The sequence below is a fragment of the Narcine bancroftii genome, chromosome 1 (genome assembly GCF_036971445.1).
Source record: "Narcine bancroftii isolate sNarBan1 chromosome 1, sNarBan1.hap1, whole genome shotgun sequence".
NCBI classification, from domain to species: domain Eukaryota; kingdom Metazoa; phylum Chordata; class Chondrichthyes; order Torpediniformes; family Narcinidae; genus Narcine; species Narcine bancroftii.
This window is the reverse complement of record NC_091469.1, coordinates 238,635,679-238,659,006: the sequence shown is the minus strand read 5'-3', so window position 1 is coordinate 238,659,006 and position 23,328 is coordinate 238,635,679. Positions and strand designations below refer to the sequence as shown.

Here is a 23,328-nt window from a genome sequence, read left to right as displayed (position 1 = left end):
TTTCTGTTCTGAAGATTCATTTCGAATGTGATCTTTGATTAACCTTTTATTAAGTTTGGGCAAGGTGTTGGGCATCTGCAATAGATGCTTCAGTTCATTGTTTTAAGTCTACAGCTGCTGTGTAGACTTCTTTTAAAAAGTGTGCTTTCAATGGCCTTGCATCTATGAATTTGAATGGTGCAGGGCCAAGGGAAAATTCAATTCTTATTCTTGTTCTTAACACTCTCCATCTCTCCACATCTGTTAAGATCTCTGCATCATCTCCACTTCTAGCATTTTGTCTTTTCCAAATTTTCTTTGCTTCAGCATTGACAACCACATGGCACTTTAGTGAATACAGCAAAACCTCGTTACAACGTGGTAGTTGGGGTCCAAGATTTCATACCATGTTACAGCTGAGTTGTGGAACAGATGCACATATGTCACAGTCCCCACAGATAATCAAACCCAAATATTACCAGTTTTCGAAGGATCCGTTCCCTATAACTAACAATTTCAATGAAAGAAAGCAAGCACATTCTTTTAATATTGGGATTCTGAATTTTAATCAAAGTTTACAAAGTTTGGGGTCACGCGCTATGAGCGATTCCGCGGATTAACGAATCATGTTCTAACGAGGTTTCAGTGTAGTTTCATTACAATCAGTTACAGAATTTCAGGTCAATTTTCCTCTGCTCTTGTGAGATCATGAAATAATGTATTCAGAAAATAGGCACGACTAATTTGGCATCCTCAGTACCATTCATTCCCATGGCCATTGCCAACATTATTCCTCTCTATAGTAGAGAGAGGAACCCTAATGCAAGCAAACAAAATACATACCAACAAATTCTAGTTTCTGTAGTGTTACAGGGTATATTTTATATTATTTATAAATATGTCTTTAAAAGAGATGGATTGTGGGGGTTTAGTGTAGGTCACTTCACAGACAGTAACATTTCACAAAAGATTTCTCATTTGAAATGCAATTTGACTTTTTATAATCTTTGAAGAATCCCTATGGAGACTTTACAAGTAGGTGTTAATTGGACTGATATTGTGCAATAAATGGACTAATGTCTTTAAAGCAACAGATGGCCAGGCAGAAACTGATTCTGCCCAGAGCCAGAAATCTTTTTGGTTGTAGCTTGCTGTTCTAAGAGGAGTCATGTGGTTTTGCAAACAGAGGAAAAAAATGTGATTCTTTGGAGAGAGATAAAGAGAAAAGAAGGTTCTACAGTGGCTTTGGAGGCTGCAACATGGCAAGCTGGGAGGCTTGTTGAAATCCCATTTTGAAGACTGGTTGTAAGTTCAACGTTCAGCCTGATCAAAACCCTTGTAGTCCTTACAAGAGGAAATGGCTGACTTGAGTGTTTCTCCTGAATTAAAGGAAACAAGAGGGACTCTGTAGTGACCTGGAAGAAGAGGTTATCATTTGGAAAACCCATGATGGGGCAAGTTTCTTCGGCAAGACTGATTGGAGAAAATCAACAAATTTCTCTCTCACTCTCTGAAAAAGATAAGAACCTTCCTGAGCAGTAACCATTTATCTGTAAGCACTAGAGGCTGGTGAAAATTCATAAATGTTAAATTCTGTGCACAGTATAAGAATTACCTGATACTGGTGAATTTGGAGGAGTGAGAAGTGAGATTGGACTGTAAAGCAAAGAACACGTGCACTTAGAAATAGAAGGGGGTTAAGTTAATAGTAATAAGTTAAAGTTTGATCCTGTTTTTATGTTTAAAGAAAATTAAAAGCAACTTTTGTTTAAGTAACCCTTTGTCTTGGTGAATTTCTGTTGCTGCTGGGTTTTGAGGTCCTCTGGGCTTATAACAGTAGATTAATTATTTAATAGTTATAACAGAGTTCCCACTATATTTCTAAAGAGTCTTTTAAGGAGAAGATTGCCAGCCTTCATCTCTGTGCTATATTCTATGCTTCTCTCTTTTCCTCCTCCCCCACGCCCCCCCCCCCCCACCAGAATATCCAAAGAGCCCCTTCTATACTGGATGTTGGATGGAAGATTTCTAACTCTCCCTTAACATTCCCCACTGCAGCACCTGAAAACAGTGGAGCCTATTATAATGTAATTCCTTCTACCAAGTAGGAATCTTCACCTGCTGTGTCTTGCCCTTTAAACAAAGGTGGCATGAATTATTGCTAGAGAATCAGAATACTGTAGCCCTGCTAATGCTCAATTGAAATGAACTTTGTGCATTGCCCACACCAGTCAAATATGTGAGTTAATCACTCATCACAATTTTCGTGTCCAATTTCCATTGCTGACAAGTTTAGCTCTTCAAATGTCATGGTATCTGTGGTCAGTAATGACTGAAGTTACTCCTTCCAGCTCAAGATTTTTATCTGATTCCGTAAGCCACGCAATCTGAAAACAGATCTGAGAGGTACAACATAACTGTTTAATAGACCTAACAGTTCTCTCTCAAGTTTCTCTCTCTGTAATTTTAAACTAATAGAATTACAAGCATGAAGCTCAAAAACACAATGGTCATCGGCGTAATCACAGTGAACATTGACAGAAAAAAATCAATCTAATCTAATTAGGTAAATTCATAACAAGCTAAAACAATGCATGTAATATATCTTGAATTTGATGATAAATCTGCACTTTGCTTTTGAAATGTTTTCATCATGTTAGTTTTGAATTCATCAATCACTTTGCCATTATTTTAATTTCAATATTTAGCTGAGAACATTTTCCATTATGAAAGATCAGTTTACAAATAAGCAATATATTTAAAGCAGTCTTTTTTTAAAGCTTCAAAAAGGATAACTACAGTGAAGTGAAGAGCATCACATAAAAAATACAGAATAATTCCTCCTTTGTGGTTTACAATGAGCATAGGCTCTAAAATGTGGTCACCACCTTTTGGATACACGTAAATGCATCTGAACAGTGGCACTCAAGACAATGCTCCTAAGTATTTAATTGCTTCATTTTGCCATTTAAATTTTGTCTATCTTTTACACTGAGAGTAATCCATAACCACCATGGGCATTATGACCATTCACTTTATAACTCGATACTAACACATACTCTTTTAATCTCTCATTCAACTTATTTAAAGATATTTCTGATCTTGTTAAATCGACTATAACATCATCAGCAAATAAACTAATTTTACGTTCTTTATTACCTACTTCAAATCCTTTAATTTCATTATCAGATCTAATTACTTCTCCCAATGGTTCAATTGCGAATGCAAACAAAAAGGGTGATAATGGAACCTTGTCTAGAAGATATTTCAAGCAAAAAGGGTTGTGAGATGTTTTTATTTGTAATCATTTCTTTTGGTTGATCATACAATGCCTTTGTATATTAAATGGTAGATGTTTCTTTTCTTTCTTTTGGGTGGGGGGATGGGGAGAAAAATATAAAAGTTTTTTTGGCTATGGAAATTTGATTAATGTTTAATTCTTTTTTTTCCCTGTAATGATGCAAACAATTAAATACAATTTTAAAATAAGACGATGCTCCTATTGGAACCAGCAACCCACCAGCAAATGGGCATTGGTGATCAGGCATTGGCTGGTGCTACATCAGACTTTGATTGAATGGATCAGTGTCAGAGAATAATGTTAATTTGAGGTTCATTAAAATCTGTGGAAGCCACTGATTCTTTTCAGAGCAGTTGAAGAATTATTTCACCTGCTGCCAGATCAACATTCCAGTTAGATATTTATCAAGATGTAATGACTCAGCATTAAGTTTCTGGCCAAAAACCTTCCAAACGTTGCATATTGCCTTTTGATAAAAACAAATTCAGATAAGAAAGAATTAATGTTTTGATACATCACAAACACAAATCGGATGGATGGATGTAAAATCTGTCATTTTTGCCAATCATCTTTTATTCCCAAGAGACGATAGTGTACTTTCCTATTCATCTTCATTCACTTCAACCACAAAAGGTTCTTTTACATCTATCTTGCCACTATTTACTATCACACAATCTTGGAGAGGTCGATTATTGCTGTTGGTTTCCTGGAGTTCTATTGTGTGCACCACATACTAGAAAAATAAGAGCAAGTATTAGTAATAGTCTGGGAAATTTATTAAATTTACATTTCAACAGTTGGATTAACTGCCAGAATTCTATAGTCCACAGCTATGAATAATTTGCTGATCACTAGGTAAGTTCAACTAGAGGTCAATGTTGCAATCTTGGAAAAAGCAAAGAATGCACTGCTTGATTAGAGGCTTGTACTGTAGATGATGTGCACTTAAAAAGCACACCAGTTTATATAAATATTTTCTATGATCATGGAACATCTCAATTTTTTAAAAGAGTATGTTTGAAAAAAAAGTCTCAACACTATATGATCACAAGCTGACAACTCTTTAGAAAGGGGATTACTCCTAATCGCAAGATCATTTCATTCAATTAGGTCCTTGGTGATTTGACAACACCTACTTGTGGTTCGCTGGATCAGAAGCAGTTTGGAAACAAAGTTGATCAGAGCTTTCAAAAAGAAATTGAGTAATACTTTGAGGGAATATAATTAGGTACCGAGAGTGTGGAGAAATGTAACTTAATAAATTAATTTTCAGCAGTTCTCAAGTGTTTGATAAAAGGTTTATGTGTCCAGAAAAAAATGATCTCTCAGACCATTATATTGCTTATTTAGAGTTATAGTGATAGAGTTATACAGCACGGAAGAAGGCTCTTTGGCCCAACTCATCCACGTGAGCCAATACCATTTCTCTGTGTTTGGCTCAGATCCCTCCAAACTTATGACCTGTAATTTTAAGATTCCCCAACCATGGAAAAAAGATTGACCATTCACATAAACTGTGTCCCTTGTGATTTTATAGACCTCAAAGGCCTCCTAAAAAACTCCCAGTCTGTCTCGTCTCTCCTAACCCAAGCCCTCCAGTCTTAGTAACATCCTTGTGAATCTTTTATGTACCTTTCCCAGCTTAATGACATCCTAGGCCACCAGAACTGTTTGCAACACTCCAAGTGCAGCCTTGCCAATGTCTTTTGCAGCTCAAACATGTCATCTCGACTATTGTGCTCAGTGCCCTGGACAATGTAAGCAAATGCAACCATAGCCTTCTTCACCACTCTGTCTACCTGCATTGCCACAGCCAAGGAACTATGCATCTACTAAGTTTAAGATAGTTATGGTAAAAAGGCAGGGCAGGTCTACAAGTTAAAATTCAGAATTGGGGCAAGGCCAGCTTCAAAGGTGCAAGACAAGAATGAGCACTAGTAGATTGGAACAGATTGTTTGAAGGAAGAGAATTGTTTGGAAAATAAAATGTTTTTAAAAGTGTGTGGACAAGAGTCCATGACAGGCACGTTCCTGCTGAAGGGTCAGACAAGCAAGCATAGGGAAACTTACATGACAGTGGAAATTTAGGCTCTGAGCAGGAGGCTATTAGCAGGTATTAGCAACTAGGATCAAATTATTACCTGGAGGAGTTTCAGGATGGAAAAACAAAAAAAAAAGAAATCAGGAGGACAAAACAGGAACAGAAAAAAGCTCTGTGAGAAGAAATTAAGAACAATCTCAAGAGATTTTATAAGTACAGAATGGGGAAATGGGTAACCAGAGAAAAAAATGGGTCCCTTCTGGAATCAATGTAGCCAACTCAGAATCGGCAAGGTCCTCAATGAATACTTCTCTCTTTTTACAGTGGCGAAAAACACAAGGACTAAGGTACTTGGGAGAGTAAATGGTAGTGTCTTCAGAACAGTCAGTTTGACTTGAGGAAATGCTGAAGGTCCTGGTGATTATGGAGGTAGAGAAAGTTAGGCCTGTCAAGGTATGACCAAGAACACCATGGAGAGCTAAATTGCAGGTGCCCTAACTGAAACTTGTGCAAACTTACAATGCCAACTACATCCTCATGGAAATTATTAATATAGATGACAAACAGTGTATCCACCACCAATCCATACCCCTGGTCACAGACCTCCAAACCAAAAATAATCTTCCACTACCACCCTCTGACTCCAGCTATCAAGAAAATTTTAAATCTATTTGGTTAACTTACCATGGGTCCCATGTGATCTCAGCTTCCAGACCAGAATGCCACCTTGGTGCAGTCTTCGTAGATTATGTCTACTACCCTTCCCACGTCAATCCGCCCTAAAATTGGAGGAATGTTCCATCTGGGCACCCTCCACTCAGATGGTATTGATACTGAATTCTCCAGTTTTCCCCCCATCTCTCCCCTTCCCCATCGCTACTTCTCCTTTCCTCCAGCTCTCTCTCTCCTTTCCTCCATCACTCATTCACTGAGCCATCCCTTCCCCTGATCATTTCTCACCTTTCCTGTCCTCCTCTCCATGTCCAATGGGCCTTTTTCCTGTTGGCCTGTGCTCCTCCCCTTGCCCTTTCTTCCCAGCCTTTTTATTCAGGCATCTGCTGGCTTTTTGCTCGTCCCTTGAAGTAGGGCCCTGGCCCGATATGCTGGTTGTATATCTTTACCTCCTATGGATGCTCCGGGAACTGCGGAGTGCCTCCAGCATTTTTGTGTTTTTACCCCTTTCTTAATTCGACATTCTCCCCGTGTAGCCTCAGAGTACAACTCCGATTATTCAAAACCAAGTTCTCCGAAATCCTCATTTATCCAAAATTTTTGGAGAAGCCTCCCAAAAATATCGGATGAATGAAGATTTTTGAACCAATCAAAAATCCTCATTCATCCAAAAATCATTCGCCTCCCAAAAATATCGGATAAATTAGGATTTTTGATTTTCAAAATTCTTCATTTATCTGTATATTTTTTTGGTGCTGAACTCAATTTAGAGCTTGAAAAAAATTTGAACCCAACATGTTCGTGCCTGGGTCGTCATTTTGGATCCAATGGTGCTCTCGAGGGTTTTGATATGGCAAAGAGGTCTGCAGATAGCTCTGTGATTGTGAGTAGAATTTCAAGCGTTTGCTGCTTGGTGACTTATCTTACAGTATTTTGTTAAGGTTATTTTTGGTGTGAATTAAACATTTAATTGTTGTTTGGTGTTGCTTAAACACTGTTACAAGTAATTTACTCTTGCTACTGGGCTGTTTTTTTAAAAATTACCAGTTATCCGAAAAAGCATTTATCCAACATAAGCCCGGTCCCGACCATTTTGAATAATCGGAGTTGTACTGCACTGCCTAAAAAATAAATTTCTTTAGTGTTCTTTACAGAAAAACAGTTAGTGCGAAGAAATCGAAAATCTAATTTATAGCGGAATAAAATTGAAAAAGTTACCATTCCAGCAATAACTTTACCGAACACCACATGCTTGCCATCCAACCACTTTGGTTTTGTCAGTGAAATAAAAAATTGGGAGCCGTTCGTGTCGGGTCCTGAATTGGCCATGCTGACCCATCCAATGCCATAGTGTTTCAGCTTGAAGTTCTCATCTGGAAACACCTGTCCATAAATGCTCATTCCTAGAACAAAAAAGAAATTGACTGAGACTCCCAAACTGTAAAAGGCTTGGAGTTCGTCATACGTTCACGAAAGTTTTCTAAATCAATATATAGAGGTACCAACTATAGTGATATCTTATTAGGGAATGAGACAGGACAAGTGACAGAATGATGTGTAGGGGAACATTTGGAATTAGTGATCATAATGCCAATAGTTTCAAGTTAATTTTGGGGAAGGATAGATCTGGGCCTTCATTTTAGGTTCTCAATTTAAGGAAGTGAGAATGCATGGATTGAGATAAATAGTTTTCTAGCAAGGATGTGGGAGGTAAATGGAAGACTTTCAAATGTGAAATTTTGACAGAACAGAGTATGAATGTTTCTGACAGGATCAAAGGCAAAGTTTCTAGGCATAGGGAACCTTGATTTTTGAGGGGCATTGGGAATCTGATTGGGAAGAAGAGAGTAGTGTTTAATTGCTTTTGGCAATGCGGAGCAAATTAGGTACTTGAGGTGTAGAAAAAGAAAGAAATCAGGAAGGCTAAAAGAAGTCATGAGGTTGCATTGGCAAACAATGTGAAGGTAAATTTAAGGGTTTCTACAACTATATTAAGAGCAAAAGGATAGTAAAGGACAAAATTGGTCCCCTTGAGGATCTCAGAGTGGTCTGCTATATTAAGAGATGGATGAGATCTTGAATTGATTTTTTGCATCAGTATTTACTCCGAAAACGGCCACAGAGTCGAGAGAAGAGGTCATCAATCCATATTATTAGTGGAATAATTGAGATAAATGAAGTTGGTCATGGTGCAGATGATGTGCTCTTGGTTCGTATCTTTTTCATTTTACTTTATGTTATTCTGGGTTTATATGTGGTTCCTTTAGAGGTGTGTGACTCTATAGAATTTTGGTTCTTTATGTTTGTTTAATTTACATAATCTTTTCCTTGTATTAGGGTATGGGGGAAGGGCGGGGGAATGGATTCTGAATGTTATGTAATATATCATTGTTGAGAAAGTTGTACTGTTGTTTTGGATTTGTGTGAGACTTGGAAAATCAAAATTAAAATATTCAAAAAAAAAGGTCATTGAACCAATACAGATTAAAGAGGAGGAGGAGGTGCTTGCTGTCTTAAAGCAAATCTTTGGCTTGGCTTCGCGGACGAAGATTTATGGAGGGGGTAAAAGTCCACGTCAGCTGCAGGCTCGTTTGTGGCTGACAAGTCCGATGCGGGACAGGCAGACACGGTTGCAGCGGCTGCAGGGGAAAATTGGTTGGTTGGGGTTGGGTGTTGGGTTTTTCCTCCTTTGCCTTTTGTCAGTGAGGTGGGCTCTGCGGTCTTCTTCTTAAAGCAAATAAGGGTGGATAAATGACAAGATATTCCTTTGGACCTAAAGGGATGCTAGTGTAGAAATTGCAGAGGCTCTGAAAGAAATATTTAAAATGTCCTTAGCCACGGGTTTGATACTGGAGGATTGGAGGGCAGCTCATGTTGTTCTGTTGTTTAAAAAAGGCTCCAAAGGTTAAGCTGGAAATTATAGGCCAGTGAGTCTGATGCCAGTAGTTGGCAAGTTACTGGAAGATGTTCCAAGAGATCAGGTGTACAAGTATTTGGTTAGGGATAGGCAATATGGCTTTTTTGAGGAGATTACCAGGAGGAATGTTGAAGAAAGAAAGGCTGTGCATGTTGTCTTCATGGAGATTAGTAAGGCCTTTGACAAAGTCCCACATGAGAGGTTAGTCACACTCGGTATTCATGGTGAGGTAGTAAACTGGATCCAACATTGGGTATACAGGAGAACCCAGTGAGTGGTGGTGGATTATTGCTTCTCAGACTGAAGGCCTGTGACCAGTGGTGTGACTCAGATCATTGCTGGAACCATTGTTGTTTGTCATCTGTATCAAAGACCTGGATGATGACGTGTTAAATTGGATCAGCAAGTTTGCAAATTGGGTGCATTTTGGAGAGCGAGGAAAGTTTTCAAAGCTTGCAGAGTGATCTGGACCAGCTGGAAAAATGGGCTGAAAAATGGCAGATGGAATTTAATGCAGTCGGGTGTGAGATGTTGGATTTTGGTAGAACAAACCAAGAAGGGACATACACAGTAAATGATAGGATACTGAGGCGTGTGGTGGAACCAAAGGGATCTGGGAATACATACTGTTCACTGAAAGTGACATCACAGGTAGATAGGGTTATAAAGAGAGCTTTTGGCATATTGGCCGTCATAAATCAATGCATTGAGTATAGGAGTTGGGATGTTATGGTAAAATTGTACAAGACAATGATGAGGCCAAATTTGGAGTATTCTGTGTAATTCTGGTCACTGAACTGGAGGAAAGATATTAACATGATTGAAAGGTGCAGAGAAGATTTTCTAGGATGTTGCCAGAACTTAAGGAACTGGGTTACAGGGACAGGTAAATGGATAGGAGGGGTTTGGGAGGCTATGAACAGGGTGTAGATCACTGGGACAAGGCAGAAAAATAGTTTGGCCCAGACTAGAAAGGCCGAAGGGTCTGTTTTTGTGCTATAATGTTCAATGATTCCAAATGAGCATCTTTCTTTCTTTGGCTTGGCTTCGCGGGCGAAGATTTATGGAGGGGTAAAGTCCACGTCAGCTGCAGGCTCGTTTGTGGCTGACAAGTCAGATGCGGGACAGGCAGACACGGTTGCAGTGGTTGCAAGGGAAAATTGGTTGGTTGGGGTTGGGTGCTGGGTTTTTCCTCCTTTGTCTTTTGACAGTGAGGCGGGCTCTGCGGTCTTCTTCAAAGGAGGTTGCAGCCCGCCGAACTGGGAGGTGCCAAGATGCACGGTTTGAGGTGATATCAGCCCACTGGCGGTGGTCAATGTGGCAGGCACCAAGAGCTTTCTTTAGGCAGTATGGCCAATATACATTAACACCATCTCATGACTGTACAGCCAAGTTTGGTTACAAATTTGGTGATAACACAGAGCTGTTGGCTGAATAACAGGAAGAGGAGTCAGAATAGAGGATAGTGATCAAGAACTTGGGTGGTATCAGAACAACAACCTTGCTCTCAATGCCACAAAGACCAAGGAGCTTACTATTGATTTTAGGAAGGAAGAGCCGAGAGACCAGAAGTGACAGCATTCAAAAGGGTATAACCAGCAGTGCTCATCCCACTACTGGAGAGTGAAGCTTCAACAATGGATACTACAATGCTAGTGAAAGAGGTGTTCCCAGAGGAATCCGGACAAGTTGGTGGAGAATAGTAACCCCTGGTGAGATGCATGCGTTTGTTCAAGGAGGCCTAGCTAGAGATCAGCAGAGAGATTTCTGCACTCATGCAATGTTAATCCTTGCAGTGTTTGGAGGGGAACCTGCAATATTACAGAATGCCCACACTCACTCTGGCTGCTTCTCTAGATGGAAGAAAATGTAGATAGAATTTTTTTATTTAAATTTTTTTTAAATTTATACGGTACCCTCCATAATGTTTGGGATTAAGACACTTTTCCTTTATTTGCCCCTATGCTTCACAGTTTTAAATTTGCAATCAAACAATTCACATGTAATTAAAGTCCACATTCCAGATTTTATTCAAGGTTATTTGTATCTATTTTGGTTTGACCTTATAGAAATTAAAGTACTTTTTATACCTAGTCCCCTCATTTTAGGGCACCCTAATATTTGGGACATAGCAATGGTATGTATATTAAAGTAGTCATGTTCAGTACTTTGTTGCATATCCCGTTCATGCAATGACTGCTTGAAGTCTGTGATTCATAAAAGTCACCAGGTGCTGAGTGTCATCTCTGGTGATGCTCTGCCAGGCCCCTGCTGCAGCCATCTTCAGCTCCTACTTCATTCAGGGGCTTGTCCCCCTTACATTTTCATGCAACATATGGAAGGTATACTCATTTGAATTTAGATCAGGTGAAAGACTTAACATCCAAGAATTTTCTAATTTTTAGCTTTGAAAAACTCTTTTGTTGCTTTAGCAGCATGCTTGGGATCATTGTCTTCCTGCAGAATGAGTTTGGAGTGAATTGCTCGAATGTGAGCAGATGTTTCTTTTCATCTCAGAATTTATTTTGCTACTGCCATCAACAGTTACATCATCAATGAAGATAAGTGTGCTAATACCTGTGCCAGCCACACATGCCAAGGCCATAACACCCCCACTACCATGTTTCACAGATGAGGTAGTATGCTTTGGATCTTGGGCAGTTCCTTTACACCTCTACACTTTGCTTTTGCCATCACTCTGAAACAGGTTAATCTTGGTCTTAGTTGTCCACAAGACCTTTTTCCAGATTTCTGCAGGCTCTTTTGCATATGTTGGCAAACTGTAATCTGGCCATCCTGTTTCTGTGGCTAAATACCTGATCTATATTTCTGTTCATGGCATCTTTTGCAGACAGTTGTCATTGCATGTCCACACCTAGCTCCTGAGGAGTGTTTCAGATCTGTCGGACAGGTGTTTGGGGATTTTTCTTCATTATGATGAGAATTCTTCCGTCATCAGCAGTGGAGATCTTCCTTGGCCTACAAGTACCTAGTACGTTCTTTCTTCTTAATGATGTTCCAAATAGTTGACTGTGGTAATGTGAAGGTTTGGGCAATGTCCTTTACTGTTTTATTCTTGTTTTTCAGTCTCAAAATGATTTCTTTAACTTTCATTGGGATGACTCTGGTCCTCATGTTGAAAAATGGCAACTACAGACACCAAAGATGATTGAAAGCTTTGAAGCAAGCCTAGCTCCCTTATACCTGCACCAATGAACCAATTAAACATCCCTGAGTTATCACAAATATCTGAGAAGAAAAATATCCCAAACATTATGGTGCCTTGAAATGGGGGAACGATGTATAGGAAGTGCTGTAATTTCTACATGGTGAAGCCAAAATGTTTACAAATAACCTTGAATAAAATCTGGTGTGACGGAATTGTGTTATTTTTAATCTTTATGAAAATATATACTTCTTAGTAAAGGAATTGTGGGCTTGTCACCACAGACCTTTACACACAGAAACCATTTTGAAAGTCAAAATGTCTGCTAAACCATTGTTGGCTGAAGCTGTGTAAACAGCCATAAAAACTGTAGTGATTCTTCATTGAAACTAAGATCATAGGTTTTGCTTAGAGATGGCATCTGTTCAAACAAGCAAATTCTTGCTTGAATGACCCACACAGGCAAACCAGAGTCCTTTGCTCATGATTCATACTTTTGAAGTTGTTTGAAGAAACTTCAATGACAGCAGTGATGTGGTGTGATTTCGACACTCTAAAAAGCTGCATTTTAATATTGCATCAAGAAACATCTGAGGTCAGAAATGCAGTAGCCTCCAGTCAGAGAGATACTGTTCATGTTGTATTCTCCTTATCATGGGAGATACACAAAATCAGTGGCAAGGAAAAGACAGTTTCACCATGTCCATTTTTACCAGGACAAGGACCCTTGCCAGGGTTTGATGAAATCATTGTGTGAAACACAAGTTCTGAATCTTCCCTGTAAGAGAGACAGCTCTCTTCAAATGAAGAGACAATTCTCTGAAAAGAACTCTACAAGAATTTCATGAGTTTTGAGAAGTCTGAGGCCTCACACCTACTCCAGAATTGCTTTTGAGCAACAATTTAAAGAATCTGAACTTTAAAAATTGATTCTTTTTACAATCATACCTAAACTGGAATGGTTTTGGGACCTGCCACACACATGCACACACACATGCATATAGTGGGGTTAAGTTAGAGTTAAATAAGATGTGTTAATAGTTATTAATAAAAATTATTGTTTTGAGGATACCATTATCTTGGTGAATTTCTATTGCTTCTGGCCTAGTACATAGACTGGAATGTGCACTTTCATGACATGTGAATTGCTTGATGACAAATTTAAAGCTGTGGAGCACAGAGACAAATAAAGGAAAAAAGTGTCTTTATCCCAAACATTATGGAGGATGTTGTCCAGCAAGGTAACAGGCCCTTCCAGCCCACAAGTCTGTGCCACCCAAATTCCCCAATTAGCCTGTAACCTTTGTACATTTTGAAGGGTAGGAGGAAACCAAAGCACCAGAGGAAACCCTCTCAGACACATGGAGAACGTACAAACTCCTTACAGCAAGAGCCAGATGAGAACCAGAATTACTAGTGCTGTAATAGCATTGCACGAGCCACTGCACTGACTATGCCACCCTCAATGCCTGCTTTCCTTGAGAATGGAACTCGAGTGATGTCCCCAATGCAGCAATAAGTAGTAAACTCGGAGCTGGTACAGATAAGTGACAAAAAAAATATACTTCTGAGGCAATGAATATTGCTTTGACTTTCATGGACAAAGCAATGCAAGGTCACAGATCTCAGGAAGAATTCCTTGGTGAAGCCTAACCTGTGTAAATGTTGCCCCGCAGAAGTCTAGCTTTGAGTGCAGGTGCCTATAAGATTGATGAAGAAAGTCTTGTCTTTGAGCTTTTATCCCATGCTTATAATTCATCTCTATGCCATGCATCAAAAGAAATATGAAGCACAGACAAATCCCCATAGGAAATCAATTTTGATTGCAAAGAAAGTTGTTGAAGATGCAAGGAAGACTGTCTTGTGTGGGAAAAGTGTTGAATAAAAGCAGCACATGTTCTCCCTTTATATAAACTGCTTTAGCAGCACAGGTTTAATAAGCTGCCGTTTGTTCCTTCATTCTTCAGATCAGCAAGGTTGAAAACTTTGTCCCAGAGAAATGACTCTAATGTTCTTCTTCTTTGGCTTGGCTTTGCGGACGAAGATTTATGGAGGGGGTAAAAAGTCCACGTCAGCTGCAGGCTCGTTTGTGGCTGACCAGTCCGATGCGGGACAGGCAGACACGATTGCAGCGGTTGCAAGGGAAAATTGGTTGGTTGGGGTTGGGTGTTGGGTTTTTCCTCCTTTGCCTTTTGTCAGTGAGGTGGGCTCTGCGGTCTTCTTCAAAGGAGGCTGCTGCCCGCCAAACTGTGAGGCGCCAAGATGCACGGTTTGAGGCGTTATCAGCCCACTGGCGGTGGTCAATGTGGCAGGCACCAAGAGATTTCTTTAGGCAGTCCTTGTACCTTTTCTTTGGTGCACCTCTGTCACGGTGGCCAGTGGAGAGCTCGCCATATAATACGATCTTGGGAAGGCGATGGTCCTCCATTCTGGAGACGTGACCCATCCAGCGCAGCTGGATCTTCAGCAGCGTGGACTCGATGCTGTCGACCTCTGCCATCTCGAGTACCTCGACGTTAGGGGTGTGAGCGCTCCAATGGATGTTGAGGATGGAGCGGAGACAACGCTGGTGGAAGCGTTCTAGGAGCCGTAGGTGGTGCCGGTAGAGGACCCATGATTCGGAGCCGAACAGGAGTGTGGGTATGACAACGGCTCTGTATACGCTTATCTTTGTGAGGGTTTTCCATCAGCCAGCTCCCCACCATGACTACCAGCCCCCCCACATCTCCATCGGGCACACAAAACTCAAAACGGTCAACCAGTTTACCTATCTCGGCTGCACCATTTCATCAGATGCAAGGATCGACAATGAGATAGACAACAGACTCGCCAAGGCAAATAGCGCCTTTGGAAGACTACACAAAAGAGTCTGGAAAAACAACCAACTGACTCTAATGTTATACTTATGAAAATCCTACAATAAAGTCAGGGATTGAATTTCCATCCAGTTACTGGGAGGACAGTGAGACTCCAAGAAAAACTATTTTTAACAGAACGACACTATCTTGGAAGCTGATACGTCTCAATTCCAATAATAATAAAAATAAAATTGTCTTTTGATAGCGAGCTGATTTACCATAGAGCTTCTTTAGAGTAAATCATTACTGATATTATTAAAAAATGTTACAAAAATTTAACTTTAAATTATTACCAACTGAAGAGCGATTACCTCCTTTCCCATCTCCTGATGTATTGTCTCCACCCTGTATTAAGAAATCCTTGATGACGCGGTGAAATATGCTGCCATTATAACCATACCCCTTCTGCAAAACAAAACAATATCATGGATCCCTTCAATCAGTGAGTGAATTACATTTGAAAGGAAATAAAATATTGTGCATGTCCAAAACAGAAAAGCTAAAATAGAGGCTTCAACAATATTTGAATAGACACATGAATAAAAATTGTGATTTTTAAAAAATATATCTATCTCTATCTATCTAAAATTTACTTTCTAGATGAATTTTCTGTTTAGAAGGAAAATTCCCTAGAAAATTAAAGAACAAATGCCATCAGTTTCCAGTTGTGAAGAGAATGTAATAAACAAGTCCAAAGGCGCAAGCGAGATTTCTCCTTGACAGAATGGAATCCAGCAATCAAGCATTCTAATTTGGAAGAAAAAAATGAAAATGTTTATTTTAAGATTTTTAATGAAAACCTGACGTAAGTTTCTCTAAGTGATCGGTCCTGTGCACACTCTCAAGTAGATATGAAATGTCTCATGGCATAATTCCAGGATCATCAGAGAAATTCTCTCAAATTTAATCACCAATAGATTTGCTTTAGCGGGCAGGTGAAAGCTTAGCGGGCAGGTGAAGGCTTAGCGGGCAGGTGAAGGCTTAGCGGGCAGGTGAAGGCTTAGCGGGCAGGTGAAGGCTTAGCGGGCAGGTGAAGGCTTAGCGGGCAGGTGAAGGCTTAGCGGGCAGGTGAAGGCTTAGCGGGCAGGTGAAGGCTTAGCGGGCAGGTGAAGGCTTAGCGGGCAGGTGAAGGCTTAGCGGGCAGGTGAAGGCTTAGCGGGCAGGTGAAGGCTTAGCGGGCAGGTGAAGGCTTAGCGGGCAGGTGAAGGCTTAGCGGGCAGGTGAAGGCTTAGCGGGCAGGTGAAGGCTTAGCGGGCAGGTGAAGGCTTAGCGGGCAGGTGAAGGCTTAGCGGGCAGGTGAAGGCTTAGCGGGCAGGTGAAGGCTTAGCGGGCAGGTGAAGGCTTAGCGGGCAGGTGAAGGCTTAGCGGGCAGGTGAAGGCTTAGCGGGCAGGTGAAGGCTTAGCGGGCAGGTGAAGGCTTAGCGGGCAGGTGAAGGCTTAGCGGGCAGGTGAAGGCTTAGCGGGCAGGTGAAGGCTTAGCGGGCAGGTGAAGGCTTAGCGGGCAGGTGAAGGCTTAGCGGGCAGGTGAAGGCTTAGCGGGCAGGTGAAGGCTTAGCGGGCAGGTGAAGGCTTAGCGGGCAGGTGAAGGCTTAGCGGGCAGGTGAAGGCTTAGCGGGCAGGTGAAGGCTTAGCGGGCAGGTGAAGGCTTAGCGGGCAGGTGAAGGCTTAGCGGGCAGGTGAAGGCTTAGCGGGCAGGTGAAGGCTTAGCGGGCAGGTGAAAGGCAGGGAGTGAGGAAAGCATGTTGGTTAAAATTGCGTCTATTTTAAAGCTTGAGGCTTATCAGGAAAGGATGACTAACTTTGGCCATGGCTAAACACACGTGACTGGGATATGGTAGCCATTACGGAAATCTGGTTAAGAGAGGGGGAGGCCTGGCTGCTCCAGAGGATACAGTTGTTGGTTTGGTTGTTTTCCATTTTACAGTAGTGGAACACATCTGGTATAATCAACTCATAACTTCACAAGGTTAGATTATTACTATCATTTTTACGTCCTTTTCCTTTTTTATCTTTTTAAATATATAGTAGATTATTTGTAGCCATATTTAATAGTATATCAACTTTGTTGGATACTTAATATTACCTATGTACAATTTACTCAATCAAAATATTTAAAAAGGAAAGGATATAGTTGCTACAGGAAAGTCAGAAGTGGGAGTAAAAGAGGGGGTGTTGCATTATTCATTAAAGAGAATGTCTTGACAATGGTCAGAGATCACAGAGCAGATGGGCCGGCTCGTGAGGAACAAGAAAGACATGATCACCTGTTTGGGGTGTACTGAAGGCTCCATAAATCAGAGGAACAAATATGCCAGGAGATTGCTGCCAGCTGTAGTTCAAATAAGTCTGTCATCTTAAGGAATTTTACTTCCCAAATCCTATGTCCTGAACGAAATAAATTATGTTGTAATTATGGTTATGTTTTAAATTTACAATTGATTTGTGATATGTCTCTGATATGATTTGATTTATGTTATCATTATGTGTAAATGGTTTTTGTTATATGTATTCAAAAAAGTTTCTTCTGCCAATATGTTGAGAGTGTTGCGGTCGCATTCTTACCTTCCATAGGAGCAGTGCCGGTCGCCACTGATGACGTAAGTGAAGTGATGCGCGGGAGTAACACCCTCGCACATGCGCATATTTTTCCAGTGTGTCACTTCACTTACATCACCAGCAACTGGCGCTGCTCCCGATGAAGTTAAATACGCGATCATGACAGCACCCCCACTCCCCTGGTTCCTCAGGCTCTGGACCGTTATGTAGTGGGACAGTTCCAATCAGTCACCTTTTTGCATGGCTCGGAAGTGAGGGGGGGTGGGGGCTGCTGTACTCACGTACTACATCTTCATCAGGAACAGTGCCAGCCACCGTTGATGATGCAAGCGATGTGACGCACAGGAATAGTAGCCCGCGTGTGCAGGTGTGTTAAGTGTAAGTATACAGGTGATGGATCTCAGATGCAGGAGGACAATGAGGGTGTCAGCAACACCCGTGTGGTAGTGAGCCAATGTGAAGGCCAGAGGGGTTTAACTGGGTGGTGTTTGGGGAGTTGAAGAGTGCAATGCTGTGTCAAGTGAATAATAAAGAAAGACAGCTTCATGGTGGGCTGAAAGAAACGAGTGAGTGTATTCTTTATTTGTGAGTAAGCTGTGGCAAATCAGTACTGTACCAAGGGTCCCACATGAGACAGGGCAACGCATGATCCAGTTTTGGGAAATTGGGTCTGGCAAGTGGATGAAGTATTCATGGATGAACCCTCAGGGCCCAGCAACCACTGTTCTAATAGGTTTAAAAATAATTGTGGAGCGAGGCAGGAGGGAGGGACCATGAGACAACTTCAGAATGGGGGCAGGGCTGACTTTGAAGGTACGAGAACAAGTTTGATTTAATTAGAAAAGGTGGTTTGAAAAAAGAGGAATAGTATTTAGAAAATGTTTTTAAAAAGTGTTGCATTCCATCACCAGAAGCTTGAAGCATTTCATAATGATGGAGGTCAGTGCCAATAGCGGTAGTCATTAATGCCTGTTACTGTTACCCTCTTTGATACTGTGATAATGGTGCCCATCTTAAAACCTATGTGGACAAGAGACTATTGTAATGACATGTTGAAGAAGGATCTCCATCAGTTGCTCTGCACAGTCCTTCAGTACCCGATTGGGTATGTTGTCTGGTCTTGCTGCCTCACGTGGGCTCATCTTGGATCGGGTTCTCCTCATTTCAGCCACAGCTACATAAGGAGCCCATTCATCAGGGGAAGTCGGAGCTTCCTTTGGCTTGATCTTCTGGTCGAACCATGTGTGGATGTTCAGTCTGTCCAGAAGGGAGGCGTCATTGCCTTTGACTTGCAAAGACATCTTGTAGTCTGTTATTGTTTTGATCCCTTGCCACAAACACCTTGTGTCATCAGTGTTGCACAGCTGACTAGAGGACCTAGGCTTAAGATGAGAGGGGTGGGGTGGGGGGGGGGTAGAAGAGATTTTACAGGAACTTGAGGGGTAACCTTTTCAGTTAAAGATTTGTGGTGGGTGTATAGAATGGGCTGCCAAAGGAGGTGGTTGATGCAGGTACTATTACAATATTTAAGAAAAAAAAATCATACAGATTCATGGATAGAATGTGTTTAAAATGGATATGGGCCAAACACAAGCAGGTGGGACTAATGTGGATGGGTCATTTTGGTTGGTGTGGGCTGAAGGGACTATTTCCATGCTGTATGACTAAGAATGGGTCATCCAGTTATTATTCTCCTTGTTGTTAGCAAAATTTTGTTGCATGCAAATAAAGGTCCAGCATGTTTCTGTATTAAAGCAGTGCCAAGTTTCTAAAATAGCATGTTTCTTGCTGATCATGCCATGTACATTTTCATTTAAATCATTGATAGAGATGACAAACAGCAATGGAGAGGGAAGTTAAGGTTAACAATCATCACCAGATTGCTGTTACCTTTCATCTCATAAAATTAAATTACATTGGTAAGGAGACAATCGGTGAGCTGCAGCAGGTAGAATGTGCAAGTCTCCCTTTAATCAACATTGTTATGTGTCAAAATGCTTCTACAAAATCTTCAAATTGCACTAAATGAACCACAAGATAACTAGGCTAAAGTCAGGAATTTGAGTTTTAGCATTTATGCCAAGCCCTAAATAATTACTTCAGGCACAACAAAATATATTTGGAATTTACACTAACTTAGCAGTTCTACAAGTTAAACAATTATAGTAAAATATTTTATCGTATGTTTCCTTAAACATGCACAGACAGGCTGAAGGGAGGTGAAAATGGTAACATGGAGAATACTAAGGAATGTTAGTGAATAGCAAATAGCAAGTCCTGAGATCACAAAAACTCACAACAAACTTCCTCATCATCGAAGTTATGTGAAAGTGAGGCATCAAATGGGACATAAAAAACAGAATGGAAGCATAAAAAGAAGAATGAGTCAAGATTAGAGTGCTACAGATTTTCCCAATTTCCTTGGCAGCCTCAGCTACGTCACTTTAGGAAAAGCAGCGAGATTATCTCAGAGATCGGGAGAGATAAACATTTCAATAATTCCATCATATTTCCTTGCCTATTGTTGTAAGCATGGGAGCAGCCTGTTCTCAGGAATTTTATGTTCTATGAGAAATAGATGAAAAAATCAGTGCATACAAATAATATTTATAATTACAGAAGCCTAAAGCAATAATTTACTTCACTCTACTTGCTCCTATTAGAATCTAAAGTGAGAATAGTTAGATTCCACCCTTTATTGAGCCTGAGTAATAATAAAACTTTAGGCTGCAGTTTGACAGAATTGATACGAATTGAGAGTGTGTGCGAGATCACTTGGATGTAATTTCTATTGAGCCAGACCTGCCCTTCCTGTCACTATGGGCACTCTGGCCTTTTGTGGTCACACAACTCCTCGTAACCTAGGAATAGCAGAGCTAGGGCTTTTGGAGGAGAGAAGGATGAGAAGTACCTTAATTATGGTCAACAAGATTATGAGAGGCATAGGGTAAGATAGACAGCCAGTATCTTTTTCCTGGGGCGAGAGCAGCAAACACCAGAGGACATCTGTACAAAATGAGGGGAGGAACGTTTAGTGGGGAAGTGTCGGGAATTTTTTTTTTTGTTTTTTTTTATATATACACACACTGAGTAGTATGTGTCTAGAATGCATTGCCGGAAGGCTGGTACAATAGGGACATTTTAAAGACTCTTTGACAGGCACCTGGATGAAAAAAAAATAGAGGGTTATGAGGTACAAAAGGTTTAGTTTACTTGAGTAAGTTTATATAGGTTGGCACGATATTGTGGACCAAAGGGCCTGTGCAGTGCTATAATGTTCTTCGTCCTAGCTTGTATGTTCGATCGCAAGACCTCACATCAGCATGTGGTGCAAAAGGCAAAAGGCTGCAAGGGCAAGTGAGCTCAAGCAGTGCAATCTGAGGATCCATCCTGGGTGGTGGCCATCTGATCAGACAGGGAAGCAGTTGAGAAATAACTTGAAGTATAAAATTAACTGCTGTTAAATAAAAAAAATTCAACTGAAGAAAAAGCCTAAACTTACCTTCTTAAATAAGATCAGTATGGCTGACAAATTAGACACAAGGTCTATCCAGCTCATTAGGTCAACAATTCACAGAAAATCCCTGAACTCTGGCAAGTCCAGGGGTAAAGCCCAAGGTCAGACATTCACCAACCTCGGTGCTGTGGTGCAGAAGTCTGAAACAAGCAGGTGAGTGCACTTCAACCAGCTGTTGATTCTCAAAATGCTCTGGCCCCATCATTTTAATCACAACTTTCATGAAGTAGAAGTACAAGATGACACACTGAAGGATGTTTCATGATAACGAAATACATGTCCAAACATTCATTTGCAACTGATCCTACAGAGATAAATTTAAATGTATTTTGGCAGTTGTGCAATATTACCAAGACTTGAATAAAATAGAGAAATATCATAGAATAGCATTGGAAAAGTAACCAATGTTACAGGAAATAAATTATGACTAAAATTTATAAAACAATATTGCAATCTCTTACCTGTCCTGTTGCGAGAGTGATAAAATTTTCCACAGTCTTTGGAACAACTTTACCAAATAAACCAATGACAATCCTTCCTACATCCTGACCACCAATTTGAATATCGAAGAATACCTAAAATCACAGGAAACCTTGTCAGTTTTACTTTACAAGCAAATTAATGACTATGGATTGAATAACAATATTTCTATTTGCTGAAATCTTGCTCAGGATTAATTTGGAGTTATTTTCATCAACATAAATACAAGTTAAACAACTTTACATACAAGATTACTTGTTTCATGAACAGATGAAACCAATTAGACAATTTTGAATTAAAAGTCAAATCAGATTGCACAACTACAACCCAAGAGTGTTTTCCAATCCTCATGCAAAACACGCAGACACGCAACCAGACATAACACACAATACAAGCAATACATATGCAAAGTTGTGTTCCCCTTGAGAAAATCTCTTGCAGTTTGAGGAACCAAAATGATGTTTTTAATCAACATTTGGCAGCCGTATTTACTGCAAATTGCTGTAAATCTTTGGAGTGCCCTATTTGTACCCCTCCCTTGGATATAGAAAAGCTAGATAATTTAAGGCCCAGGAGGTGGATGGTGTATGCCTGACAACCTCTTATTTTTTTCTCTTTTTAGTCAAGTCTTGAACAATCTTGTTTTGTTGCTTTCTATTCTTTTTCTGTTTTTCTTACTTTTTCTCAGGGGAGGGAGGTACAGTTAATGACAGTTTGATATGCAATAACCATTAATGGATGTATATTACTATTTTTTCAGAAACCGATTTTGTCCTTTGCACTGTTTGACTTGAAAATTTTAAAAATACACATGTAGGACAAGTATTCATTATATGCAAATAAATAAATAAAAATTCTTTCATGAATATGAGAGTCTCGGAGGGTTCGTGTGAGCAGTTCCTTTGGTCATTGAACGTTCTCACTGCTCGTGGGAAGAAGCTGTTCCTCGGCCTGGTGGTACTGGCTGATACTCCTGTATACTTCCCTGACGGGAGCAGCTGAAAGATGCTGTGTGCAGAGTGGAAGGGGTCCTCAATGATTTTGCACGCCCTTTTCTGACACACCGCGGGGGGAGGGCGGGTGGAGGGATTGAGCTCCTGTAGAAGGTTGACATAAAGGCGGCCGATAGCCTTGCCAGCTTCAGTCTTCTCAGGAAGTGCAGTTACTGTTGTGCCTTGTGATAAGTGAGGAGATGTTGAGTGTCCACAATACGTCACTAGTCAAGTGAACTCCAAGGAACTTGGTTCTTTCCACTACAGAGTTGTTGATGTGTAGTGGAGGTGGTGGGGGGTGGGGGGTGGGGGGGGTGGGGTTCATTCCTGGTCCTCATGAAGTCCACGATCATCTCCTTCATCTTGTCCATGTTCAGACTATTTGAAAAGTGTATCAGTGGTTATTTTTCATCTTTCCAGATGTAAATTAGAAACTAAGATTTTTACAAAAATGAGGTGCATCAAAATACCTGCATTTCTACCAGAGTAGTCAGGGGAAGAGGGAATACACCTTATGAATGTTAATGGCTCCAATTTGGAAATAAAACCAGGGTGAGAGGTCCCCTCAAATCTCACCCTACTGAGAATTGCACCAGGTCAGGAGGCACAAAGAGACATGGTCATTTAGATTCTATGAAAGCAAAGGAATCTTAAGAATAACCCGGTTAAATTAAAATATGTCCCAACTCACTTCCCATTTAACTCCTCTGAGTTATGCTCATACTTTTTATTTTTCTGCTTCTTAAGCCATTGTTGAGCTTTTACTGTTACTACTTTTTAACTCCTTTAATTGATCATTGAAGCTCGATAGTTTGGTGAAAATTGATAATCTTTGAGAGGGGGAAATCA

General features: G+C 40.5%; 1 protein-coding gene across 3 annotated transcripts in view; it reads right to left on the bottom strand.

Annotated features, from left to right (window-relative positions):
* Nucleotides 1–517: 517 nt before the first annotated feature.
* ppic (peptidylprolyl isomerase C) overlaps nt 518–23,328 on the bottom strand; it is a 186,368-nt gene continuing 163,557 nt past the window's right edge. For all 3 annotated transcript variants that reach the window (XM_069893519.1, XM_069893510.1, XM_069893500.1), the window contains 4 exons: nt 21,469–21,582; nt 15,246–15,339; nt 7,212–7,396; nt 518–4,013 (listed from right to left, as the gene is read on the bottom strand). In XM_069893519.1, coding sequence (XP_069749620.1) covers nt 3,882–4,013; nt 7,212–7,396; nt 15,246–15,339; nt 21,469–21,582 — 525 coding nt within the window. In that variant the 3' untranslated portion in view covers nt 518–3,881. The remainder of the gene's footprint in view (nt 4,014–7,211; nt 7,397–15,245; nt 15,340–21,468; nt 21,583–23,328) is intronic.